This window comes from Panulirus ornatus, chromosome 1 (assembly GCF_036320965.1).
Source record: "Panulirus ornatus isolate Po-2019 chromosome 1, ASM3632096v1, whole genome shotgun sequence".
In the NCBI taxonomy this organism is placed as follows: Eukaryota; Metazoa; Arthropoda; class Malacostraca; order Decapoda; family Palinuridae; genus Panulirus; species Panulirus ornatus.
The window spans coordinates 96,389,793-96,400,882 of NC_092224.1; the positions used below are offsets into that span (position 1 = coordinate 96,389,793).

The 11,090-nt window shown below is 46.6% G+C and overlaps 1 protein-coding gene across 1 annotated transcript in view; it reads left to right on the top strand.

Annotated features, from left to right (window-relative positions):
* Positions 1-348: 348 nt before the first annotated feature.
* Positions 349-11,090, top strand: part of LOC139751233 (calcium-activated chloride channel regulator 1-like) — a 49,392-nt gene continuing 38,650 nt past the window's right edge. Inside the window, exon 1 of the mRNA XM_071666459.1 lies at positions 349-1,102. Within this exon, the coding sequence (XP_071522560.1) occupies positions 896-1,102 (207 nt within the window). The 5' untranslated portion in view covers positions 349-895. The remainder of the gene's footprint in view (positions 1,103-11,090) is intronic.

The window sequence follows — 11,090 nt, forward strand, 5'->3', positions numbered from 1 at the left end:
GGGGGTCTTACCCCCGTCTTTCGCTCTCCCCCATTCCACTCCTCCCCCAGTCTCCGCTTGTCTCCCTTCCCTCCCACCTCTCTCGCAACCCCTCCCTCACTCCCCACCACCACTCCCTTCCTCCCTCTCTCCCAGTCCACCTTCCCACCCTCCCACCGTCCTTAGGTATATGCCAGTATAACGATATACCATTTATATATAACATGATAATATATATGCATTTATAAACCCACTCTGTGAGACAGCTCCGTACCGGTCACTTCAGCACACATACACACACACACACACGCGGGTCCTGCCCTGCAAAACACTCGACAGAGCCGAGCCGATATATCCCATTTGGTGGGGAGGTCTTGAAGGCTGGTGGTATCCAGAAGGGGGCGGAGCATGAGCCAATGGCCGGGCAGCGTTCAGCCGCCCTGCTAGTGTAGCTTGGTGGAGCTTGCCGCCGACTCGTAGAGCCAGTACTTGTTGAGAGAGCGAGAGGCAAGGACACGCTCATCGCCCGCTCCGCCACCCTTGACAGCGGTGGCTTGAGGAACCTTAACTAACACACACACACACACCACCGCCCTCTCTCACACTTCGACTTCGCGACGTTCTTGGAACTTAAGGTGTTCGAGTGTGGGGACTTTATTCCTGTGTCTCTTGGAAGTGTTGAGCATCCATCATCATCATCGCCCTTCCTTCTTCCTCATCTGCTAACAACTGTTGTGTGAACGTTCTAGTACTATTACAATCTACCTCCCCCTACAAGAAAATAAGATATAAATATATATCGCAGTGACTTATCCAAAACTCAGAGAGAAAAAAATAAGGAGAGAGGAAATAGAAAAAAGAATAGTAGGAAGAGGAGGGGATTTTCGATGATTGCATATCGCCTCCCTCTTGGGAAATGACGTTGCTGAAGATGAGAAGGATCGTTACGATGCGAGGAGGTGCTGTCCTGATGGTGTTGATGATGACACTGCTCGGGGCCAGGCAGAGCCAAGGGCATCCGGAGGACCTTAGACTTGTGGACAACGGCTACGAGGGCCTTGTGGTTGCCATAAGTGACTATGTTCCATTGGATCACTGCAATCGCGTCATCCACGGACTCAAGGTAAAAAAAAAAGAACTATGACACTCCTCTCTCTTTTTTTTCTTTCTTTCAATCTCTCTCTCTCTCTCTCTCTCTCTTACTCTCGTCTCCTCTGAGTTCACCTGTCAGTTTGTGTGGGGAAAGGATTCTTGCTAAGGCGTGTTAGAATCTGTGGTGCAGCCGTGGGGAATACTCTCAAAGAAGTGAGCCAATATCTGCTCATGGATTCCAACCAGAAAATAAAGATATCTTAGCACTGCAGACATGAATTCCTACGTCTTACACCGTTCATGAATTTTAATAAAGTCGAATGCCTCCTGAGTTCGAAGTTTTCCAGGAGCGATCTCTTTCTTGCTGATTCCAGGATGAGCTGGAAAGTAATGAGATACTCGTAAAAATTCCTCTTTGGATTGAAGACTACTAAAGATGTATCAAAGTGGGTGACAGAACCATAGACCACGGAGACACTACAAGTCTCCATTTCCCCAACTCCCTTTTTCCCTCGTATGGCTGATTGGATTACCAAGAAACCAAGCAGTCTTCCATTCGAGGTCATAGACTGAGCCTTTAAAAAAAAAAACTCTTTTACCAACGAATGGACTAGACTTAACATCAGTATGGCACTCTTGGGGGGCCACTTAATGACTTCTGTATGTATCGGGTGTGATGAAAAATGCTCATGACACACTTTATCCCCAAATGATAAAAAAGACATCATCTAACTGGTTTTAGGCCAAAAACTCTCTTTTATCATTACCGACGAGAGAGAAATCCACTGTTACATCAATATTCTGTTTTCACTTTTCTCTCTCTCTCTCTCTCTCTCTCTCTCTCTCTCTCTCTCTCTCTCTCTCTCTCTCTCTCTCTCTCTCTTCCTGCCTTGGGTAATGGCCCAGATGTTCTGTCGTGCAGCGAAGTCCCCCACCATTCGCTTGCTGACCACCACACACGATCCCCTCCCATCCAAAGTAATCGTCTGTCACATGACCGTTTCTGTCTATTTTTTTTATTTTCTATCCCCCCCTGTCCATGTATCAAGCTGCCGCTGTACACTGCAGTCATCTGCTGGACAGATGTTTCTTGCCTGTCTCGCCAACGTAGAGGAAACCGACTGTCATATCACTATTCTGTCCAGTTATTTCCCCCCGTCTCTTACCCCATGACTTGTGATGTCGCAGGTGATCTGTCAAGTGCCAGTAAGCTGCCGCTGGACAGGTGTATCTTAGAGCCTGTCTTGCCAACGTAGAGGAAATCAAACTGTCATGTCACTATTCTGTCCAGTTATTTCTCCTCCCCCTACCCCCCCCCTCCGTCTCTTACCCCCATGACCAGTAAGCGAGCTGCCCGCTGGACAGATGTTTCTTGCCCTGTCTCGCCACCAACGTAAAGGAAATCGATCGGGGTATCTGTATTCTGTCTAGTTCTCCCATCTCTTTTCGCCTTCCTTCCCTCCCTCCCTTGTGGGGTATTATCTCGCAGGTGTCTTGTCCTGCAGTAAGTTCCCACCGCTGTCCTCCCTGCGTCGTCCGCTGTACAGATGTTTTGCCTGCTCTGTCCTCCCTCCCTCCCTCCCTCCCTCCCTCCCTCCCTCCCTCCCTCCCTCCACTCCCTCCGTAGCGAAAATTTATAGCGCCAATTCCCAGGGCTAATCCTTGCCTTCGTGGACGTTCGTAAGGAAGTGCGTAAGTGTGTGTGTGTGTGTGTGTGTGTGTGTGTGTGTGTGTGTTCGAACCGCCACCGATCGAATTCGTAACTTTTTTTCTGAAAATGAAGGGTAGTGCTAATCAGCACGAATGAATAAACTTCAAGTCTACGAATTAGGAGGAGTGAAGAGAAAAGCCACGAATCTACACGAAGAGGGGAAAAAAAAAAATGATAAAGTGTTGTTAATATAATTCTTTTTTTCTTCCCATATAATGAAAGACGTAGATTAACTTTCCCCGCTTTCCTAAGACACCCTCATTTTTTTTTTTTTTTTTTTGTTTTTTTCTCTTATACCTACCTACTTCCCACAGTGCATTACCGGTTGTGTGAACCTGATATGATAGGCTCAGATGACTGACTCACTCCCTCACTCGCTCACTCCCTCACTCCTCCTCTCTCGCAGCTCGTGCTGGGATTCTTTCCCCGCAGGCGTACTGGCATGCATTAATTGGCCGGGCCCCCACGGTCGAGAGAGAGAGAGAGAGAGAGAGAGAGAGAGAGAGAGAGAGAGAGAGAGAGAAGAGAGAGAGAGAGAGAGAGTTGTCATTTTTTTTTTTTGCCGTCAGGTTCGATAGATTTGGATTTGGGTTTGAATGTCTCACGCAACATCCCCTCTCAAGAAATTAAAGACCATACCATTATGCCAATAAAAGACCATACCATTACGCAAATAAAAGACCATACCATTACGCCAATAAAGTAAAAATAGAGATAATTCTTAAGATTTTCTCTTGTCTTTACTGTTAGTTCTAGTATTTCTACTGTTAGATCTTGACTAAGTGTCTCGTTAGGCCTCTAACTATTCCGCTGTTTGATCTCTCTCTCTCTCTCTCTCTCTCTCTCTCTCTCTCTCTCTCTCTTTCTCTCTAGTTAGCTGTTGTCTTCATTCGTGTTGCTGTCGGTGGATATTCTTCTGTTAGAAATGAGGAGGCTTTGGATGTTAGATATTGACTAGCTGGCTGTTAGACACCTTAATCTCCTATGTGTTTGGTCTTCCCATGAATTCTAACGTGTGTGAAAAAGTTTTATTTATATCTGGTGTCAGGTCTTATGTGTGTGTGTGTGTGTGTGTGTGTGTGTGTGTGTGTGTGTGTGTGTGTGTGTGTTTCAAGTAAAATGATCACTATTTCTGATGTTAAATTATGTCTTGTGTTAGTTATTCACTTTTTTCTGTGTCATTTATTCATTATCCATTATCTGGAGTAACTTATTCACTAATTCTAATGTTAAAGTTCTTTTTATATCTGGTGTTTGAGTGAATCTGTATCTCGTGTTAAGTCATCACCATTTCCTGTGTTAAGTCTTCACCATTTCCTGTGTTAAGTCTTCACCATTTCCTGTGTTATGGCACTATTTCTTGTGTTAAATCTCCACTTCTGATGTTGTGCCCTGGTGTTATGTCATTATCCTTCGTGTTACATGTCTTTACTTATTGATTATTATCAAACACTGACTTAGCACCTTCTCATTATTAATGATGTTATGTTTAACACTATTTCTCGTGTTCGGGGGTCCATTATTTCTCATGTTGTCACCCTTTCGAGTGTTAGTTAACAAGATCATATTGTCTAATATTGTCAGTACCTCTGTTCGTTAGGTCATTATATCTTCCCCAATGTGAGATGACCAATTTTTGGCGTTAGGATCATCTCTGGGTTTAGAGAATTGAAAGCACATGTGTTCAACCTTCTCAGGTTACGTTGTGTCAATGTTTACCTCGCTTGGGTCTTGAGTCTGTGTGGTCTGTGTACCTATCGACGTCTGTGTTTTGTCTCGCTTGGACCTTAGGTCTGTGTGGTCTGTGTATTTATCGACGTCTGTGTTGTGTCTCGCTTGGATCTTGGGTTCTGTGTGGTCTGTGCATCTATCGACTTCTGTGTTGTGTCTCGCTTGGGATCTTGGGGTCTGTGTGGTCTGTGCATCTATCGACGTCTGTGTTGTGTCTCGCTTGGGTCTTGGGGTCTGTGTGGTCTGTGTATCTATCGACGTCTGTGTTGTGTCTCGCTTGGATCTTGGGGTCTGTGTGGTCTGTGTATCTATCGACTTCTGTGTTGTGTCTCGCATAGGATCTTGGGGTCTGTGTGGTCTGTGTATCTATTGACGTCTGTGTTGTGTCTCGCTTGGGATCTTGGGTCTATGTGGTCTGTGTAATGTATCCGTGTCTGTGTTGCTTTAACCTCACCTGGACTCTGCTCCTTTGGATGAGAGACCATTCATTCATTAGTCACATGGGGCCATCAGTCATCTTAGTATTTGGACGAGTAATTGCTAGTTTTTTGAGGGGCATGTCATTTAATCTCGTTCAGTGTCACTCGTGCCAGTCATTCCGTCGTTAGGTGATTAGATCATACTACCAATTCGGGGTGTTATGGTCGTTCGTTTGAGCTGTTGTGGCTTCAGTTCAGGTGATCGGGTGTTGTTAAAACTCATCCACGTGTTGTTCTGTTGTTGTGATCCCTGGTTCGGATGTTGCGACAGCTAGTTCATATGTTGCCATTACTTGTTTAAGTGTTGTAAGCGCTTGTTCAAATGTTGCCTTTTCGCTAGTTCTGACGTTATAATCGCTAGTTTGGATGCTGTAGCCAGATCTTTATTTAAGGGATGTCAATCATCCTTACTTTAAATGCTAGATTGTCACTAGTTCTGTAGTAAGATCTAGATATCTAGTTCATGGTCGTCTCTATTGCGAGTGTCACTAGCTACAACTAGCTAGTGTTCCTAGAGTCACTGGTAACAGCATCAGTGCTCTAGGTCATAGTTAAATTTCTAACTCTAGTGTTTTCAGCCTGTGGTGTTTAATGTCACGTCACTAGTTATTCTAGAGTAACTATTACAGCTATTAGCTCTAGAATCACCAACTAAAATAGCTCTAAGTTCACAACTAACGCTACTATTACCCTGCAGGTAACACACGTATGATACTAGAAACAAGTATGATACTAGAAACAAAACAGATTGTTTAATGTATCCACAAACGGGGGTACTTAGTGATAGCACTAAGATCCCGTTCCTTTATCTAGGAAAAAAGTATTGAAATTAGAAAAAAAAAATATTAGATTGCTCTACTAGACCCCCCCCCCCCCTATTTTAGTTTTGACCACCACCTCTAATAATTCTAGAAAGGATGATGATGCTGATGTGTGATAGAGAAGGTGCGCCTCCCATTTGCCTAAACTTTAGCTTAGAGAGGGAGGCATAGGTTCAATGTATCTGAGAGAAGATGCCTCTCTTGCGTATCTGTGTAAGTTAGCGTCTGACTCAAAGTGTGTGTGTTTATGTGTGTGTGTGTGTGTGTGTGTGTGTGTGTGTGTGTGCGTGTGTGTGTGTGTGTGTGTGTGCGTGTGAGGGGGGGGGGGCTGGACTAGTGGCTATGGCATATCAAAGCAACTTGATTGGGTAGCCAGTGCAAACATTTCGTCATTGTCAGCGCACGACTGCAAAGAGAGGGAGAAAAGGCGGAGGGGCAGTACGCCGGTCAGTATGGAGAGAGAGAGAGAGAGAGAGAGAGAGAGAGAGAGAGAGAGAGAGAGAGAGAGAGAGAGAGAGAGAACGTCCCCCCACACTCCGGACGCGGATGGTGTGGAGGCTGTGAGAGGCAAGTCTTCCTGAAGCAGGCGGGTCTTCTGCTGGTGTAGTCAGTGGGGAGACGATGGCCACTGAGGAAGTGTGTGTATGTGTGTGTGTGTGTGTGTGTGTGTGTGTGTGTGTGTGTTAGTTTAAGGATGTTCGGACGCCTCTGGTTAAAATGCCAAGGAGAGCTTTTTTTTCAGGAGAAAAAAAAAAAGGGTTGATGGAAAACGAAGCTTAGATGGAAAGGTAGGTACCCATTCAGGACGAAAAAAAAAGAGGTATCTACATTAAAGAGATAGTATCTGCCCTAGAGAGAGAGAGAGAGAGAGAGAGAGAGAGAGAGAGAGAGAGAGAGAGAGAGAGAGAGAGAGAGAGAGAGAATACCCTTGGAAACAGGGTGTATAGTTGGAAGGGCCTTGGGAGGCGTGGAGAGACAAGGTGTTAATTTAATAGCCACGCAGTACACCACAATGCCAGCAATGGAGCAGGAATGTTTACCTGTTGTGGAGGGAGAGAGAGAGAGAGAGGAGAGCACAGCAGGCCTGAAAAGGTTCATTAACTAGGGTGGAAGAAAGCCAACACCTCTCTCTCTCTCTCTCTCTCTCTCTCTCTCTCCTGGACGCTGCGTCGCCTGAAAGCAATGGCGTGTAAACAGTGTGTGTGTGTGTGTGTGTGTGTGGTTCTCTCTGTACCTCGCGCCCAGGCGAGTCTCATGTTGAAGACGGCGACAACGAATGAGGACCCTCTTGAAACCCTCCCCGGACCATTTTCTTCGCTCGCGTTACATATTTTGACACGGGTTTCGGGTGCCGTAAATTTCAGCCCGCTTTACCGTCGTGATGTATGTGGCTGGAGAACATCACATAATTCATTGCTCTCCTGTTTTCTCTCTCCCTTTTTTTCTTTTTTTACGTATCCACCTCACACAGCGGAGACACCCCCCTCACGCCCCTGGCGGCGCCTCACCCTCTGTCTCCAATCTCTCCTCCTCCTCCTCCTCCTCCTCCTCGAAGGGGCTGAGGAATATAATCGCTACCAAAGTCCTTCATCAACTTCTTCAAGAGCATATAAGGCCGAGTGACAGACGCAGGCTTCCTCCTTCAGCTGTCGATCCATGGAGAGAAGGTGATGGTGGTATCCGACCACCGTCCTCCTTCCTCCCTCCCTCCCTCCCTCCCTCAGCTCGTTGAGAAAGTAGGAAGGACTTCGAAGTGATGGGTAACAGCGAGCGTATTCTGCACTGACACAACAACAACAGGGTTCCTCAGAGTTAAGAGAGAGGGGAGGCGAGCGACGACCATCGAAGCCAGCCATGTCTCGCCTTCAAGAACCACCAACCACCATCACCACCAGCATCATTATCATCATCATCATCATCATCATCATCTCCCCTTCCTCCACCACCTCTTCTTCTTCTTCTTCTTCTTCTTCTTTTTCTCCTCTCCTTCTTCTTCTTCTTCTTCTTCTCCTTCTCCTTCTTCTTCTTCTTCTTCTTCTTCTTCTTCTTCTTCTTCTTCTTCTTCTTCTTCTTCTTCTTCTCCTCCTCCTCCTTCTCTCTTCTTCTTCTTCTTCTTCTCCTTCTTCTTCTTCTTGCTGCTCTGAAGAAAACGGGATTCCGGCAAACGTGTTACACTCCATCTCGGTAAACGTTGGAGAGAAGATGGAGCACAGGTGGTATTAATCTCATTATCTCGATAAATCGTTATTCACGTCTTCGTCATGAGTTATTGTACTCGTAAAAGATGATAAGATTAAAAGAATAATGATGTATTTCGCCGGGACGAGGCTGTAATGGAAGAGGAAAGGGGAGAGGATGGGGTTGAAAAGGAAGATGAATTGTGGATGTTTAGCGTGTATAATGCTGCCGGGTATTATATGCCTAAGTCTTGGGGGAGGAGGGGTTAGGTATTATGCTCAATGGGGCTTATATGTCTCTCTCTCTCTCTCTCTCTCTCTCTCTCTCTCTCTCTCTCTCTCTCTCTCTCTCTCTCTCTCATCGTAAACTCTAGAGATTCACGCTCGCCATTCGAGTAGATCAGTTGCATGCAGGCCTGTTACACTTCCTTTGATTTTGGTTCTAAAGATGTTTATTGTCTAGATGTACGTAGAGGGAGCCTTTCAGCGAGGGTGTGAGTGGAGGGCGTCTATCACAGGGTAGTCGGCGACAAGAACAGAGATGCAGAGAGAAGGAGAATGATATGGGTATGTGGTGGACTCGATTGGGTTGACGCATATCAATAAGGCATGAGAACCCTTCACCACCCCTCCTCCCCTTCTTCCCCTTCCCTTCCCTTCCTCTTTCCGTCCTGCATAGACACGTGTGTGTGTGTGTGTGGTGTGTGTGTGTGTGTGTGTGTCTATTCTCGATGTACACCTTCGATCAATGCCAAAATGCTCTTGCATCACTATCTACGTCTTGTGCCTCCAAACTCTGTGAATATTTCGAAGATCACGTCACCACGACTTAGAGGGGTAAAGGAGACATTTACATTTGGCTCCAGACTTTCTGCCCTTCAAGGTTTTGTGGTTATTTGTGTTTTGCATATATATAAATAAAAGCTGTTTGTTCCGCTCCCGTCTTCTTACACAGGCGTAACCCCCTCCTCCTCCTCCTCCTCCTCCTCCTCTCGCCTCCTCTACTTCAAGAATATTAGTTACTATTAGTAATATTCTTGGAGTCGGTCTATATTTTTAGGTGTGCATGAGATACGAACACACACACACACAACACACACACACACACACACAACACACACACACACACACACACCTGGTACAGGCTGTGTGTGTGTGTGTGTGTGTGTGTGTGTGTGTGTGTGTGTGTGTGTGTGTGCATATACGCATGAGAGTAAAGACATGGTACAGATATATATATACAAGGGTAAAAGATGGGAGGCAAAACACGAATATAAAACTCCCCGTACCGCACAAGACAACTCGATATCACACACACACACACACACACACACACACAGACACACACACACACAAACACACACACACCTAACAGTTCCGCGTATCGATTTTCGTGGACCCGATTTGCAAGAGAGAGAGAAATTCAAGTCATAAATTCCTTTTGCCGACGTCGGAGAGAGAGAGAGAGAGAGAGAGAGAGAGAGAGAGAGAGAGAGAGAGAGAGAGAGAGAGAGAAGCGTCTGACAGTGACCAGGAGGAAGCGCCCCACACACACACACACACACACACATGCTGATCGCACAGGTAATGCTTCCCAGGGGTTGTGTAGAGACGTGCAAGGAGAGTCTGGATCCTCCCTGGAATGTTAAGGATACTGGAAACTGATAATGGGGCCAGCTGGAAGGTGTGTGTGTGTGTGTCTAACGCCACCAGTGTCCAAGGCTGGGTAAGTCATGCTTCCAGTGTCCCATCTTCTGGTGGACCTAAAATTGTCTTCTGTTCTTTTCATCTTCGTGATCATTCTGCCACATTCTCTCTCTCTCTCTCTCTCTCTCTCTCTCTCTCTCTCTCTCTCTCTCTCTCTCTCACACACACACACAGTGATTTCCCCCTCGTATCTCTCTCTCTCTCTCTCTCTCTCTCTCTCTCTCTCTCTCTCTCTCTCTCTCTCCCAGGTACGAGGTTGGCAGGGTGTGCACTAGGCATCTTTACAACGAGTCATTTCTTCTTTCCCTTTTTTTTTTTATTCTTTTTTATCTAAATATTTCAGAGCGTGTGTCGCCCAGACCCACATCTCCGACAACGCCACCTTCATGACGACGTGGATGTTTACCCTAAAAGAACGCAGGGAGTGGGTGTTTACCCTAAAAGAACGCAGGGACGTGGGTGTTTACCCTAAAAGAACGCAGGGACGTGGGTGTTTACCCTAAAAGAACGCAGGGACGTGGGTGTTTACCCTAAAAGAACGCAGGGACGTGGGTGTTTACCCTAAAAGAACGCAGGGACGTGGGTGTTTACCCTAAAAGAACGCAGGGACGTGGGTGTTTACCCTAAAAGAACGCAGGGACGTGGGTGTTTACCCTAAAAGAACGCAGGGACGTGGGTGTTTACCCTAAAAGAACGCAGGGACGTGGGTGTTTACCCTAAGAGAACGCAGGGACGTGGGTGTTTACCCTAAGAGAACGCAGGGACGTGGGTGTTTACCCTAAAAGAACGCAGGGACGTGGGTGTTTACCCTAAAAGAACGCAGGGACGTGGGTGTTTACCCTAAAAGAACGCAGGGACGTGGGTGTTTACCCTAAAAGAACGCAGGGACGTGGGTGTTTACCCTAAAAGAACGCAGGGACGTGGGTGTTTACCCTAAAAGAACGCAGGGACGTGGGTGTTTACCCTAAAAGAACGCAGGGACGTGGGTGTTTACCCTAAAAGAACGCAGGGACGTGGGTGTTTACCCTAAAAGAACGCAGGGACGTGGGTGTTTACCCTAAAAGAACGCAGGGACGTGGGTGTTTACCCTAAAAGAACGCAGGGACGTGGGTGTTTACCCTAAAAGAACGCAAGGACGTGGGTGTTTACCCTAAGAGAACGCAGGGGCGTGGGTGTTTACCCTAAGAGAACGCAGGGACGTGGGTGTTTACCCTAAAAGAACGCAGGGACGTAGGTGTTTACCCTAAAAGAACGCAGGGACGTGGGTGTTTACCCTAAAAGAACGCAGGGACGTGGGTGTTTACCCTAACCGAACGCAGGGACGTGGGTGTTTACCCTAAAAGAACTCAGGGACGTGGGTGTTTACCCTAAAAGAACGCAGGGACGTGGGTGT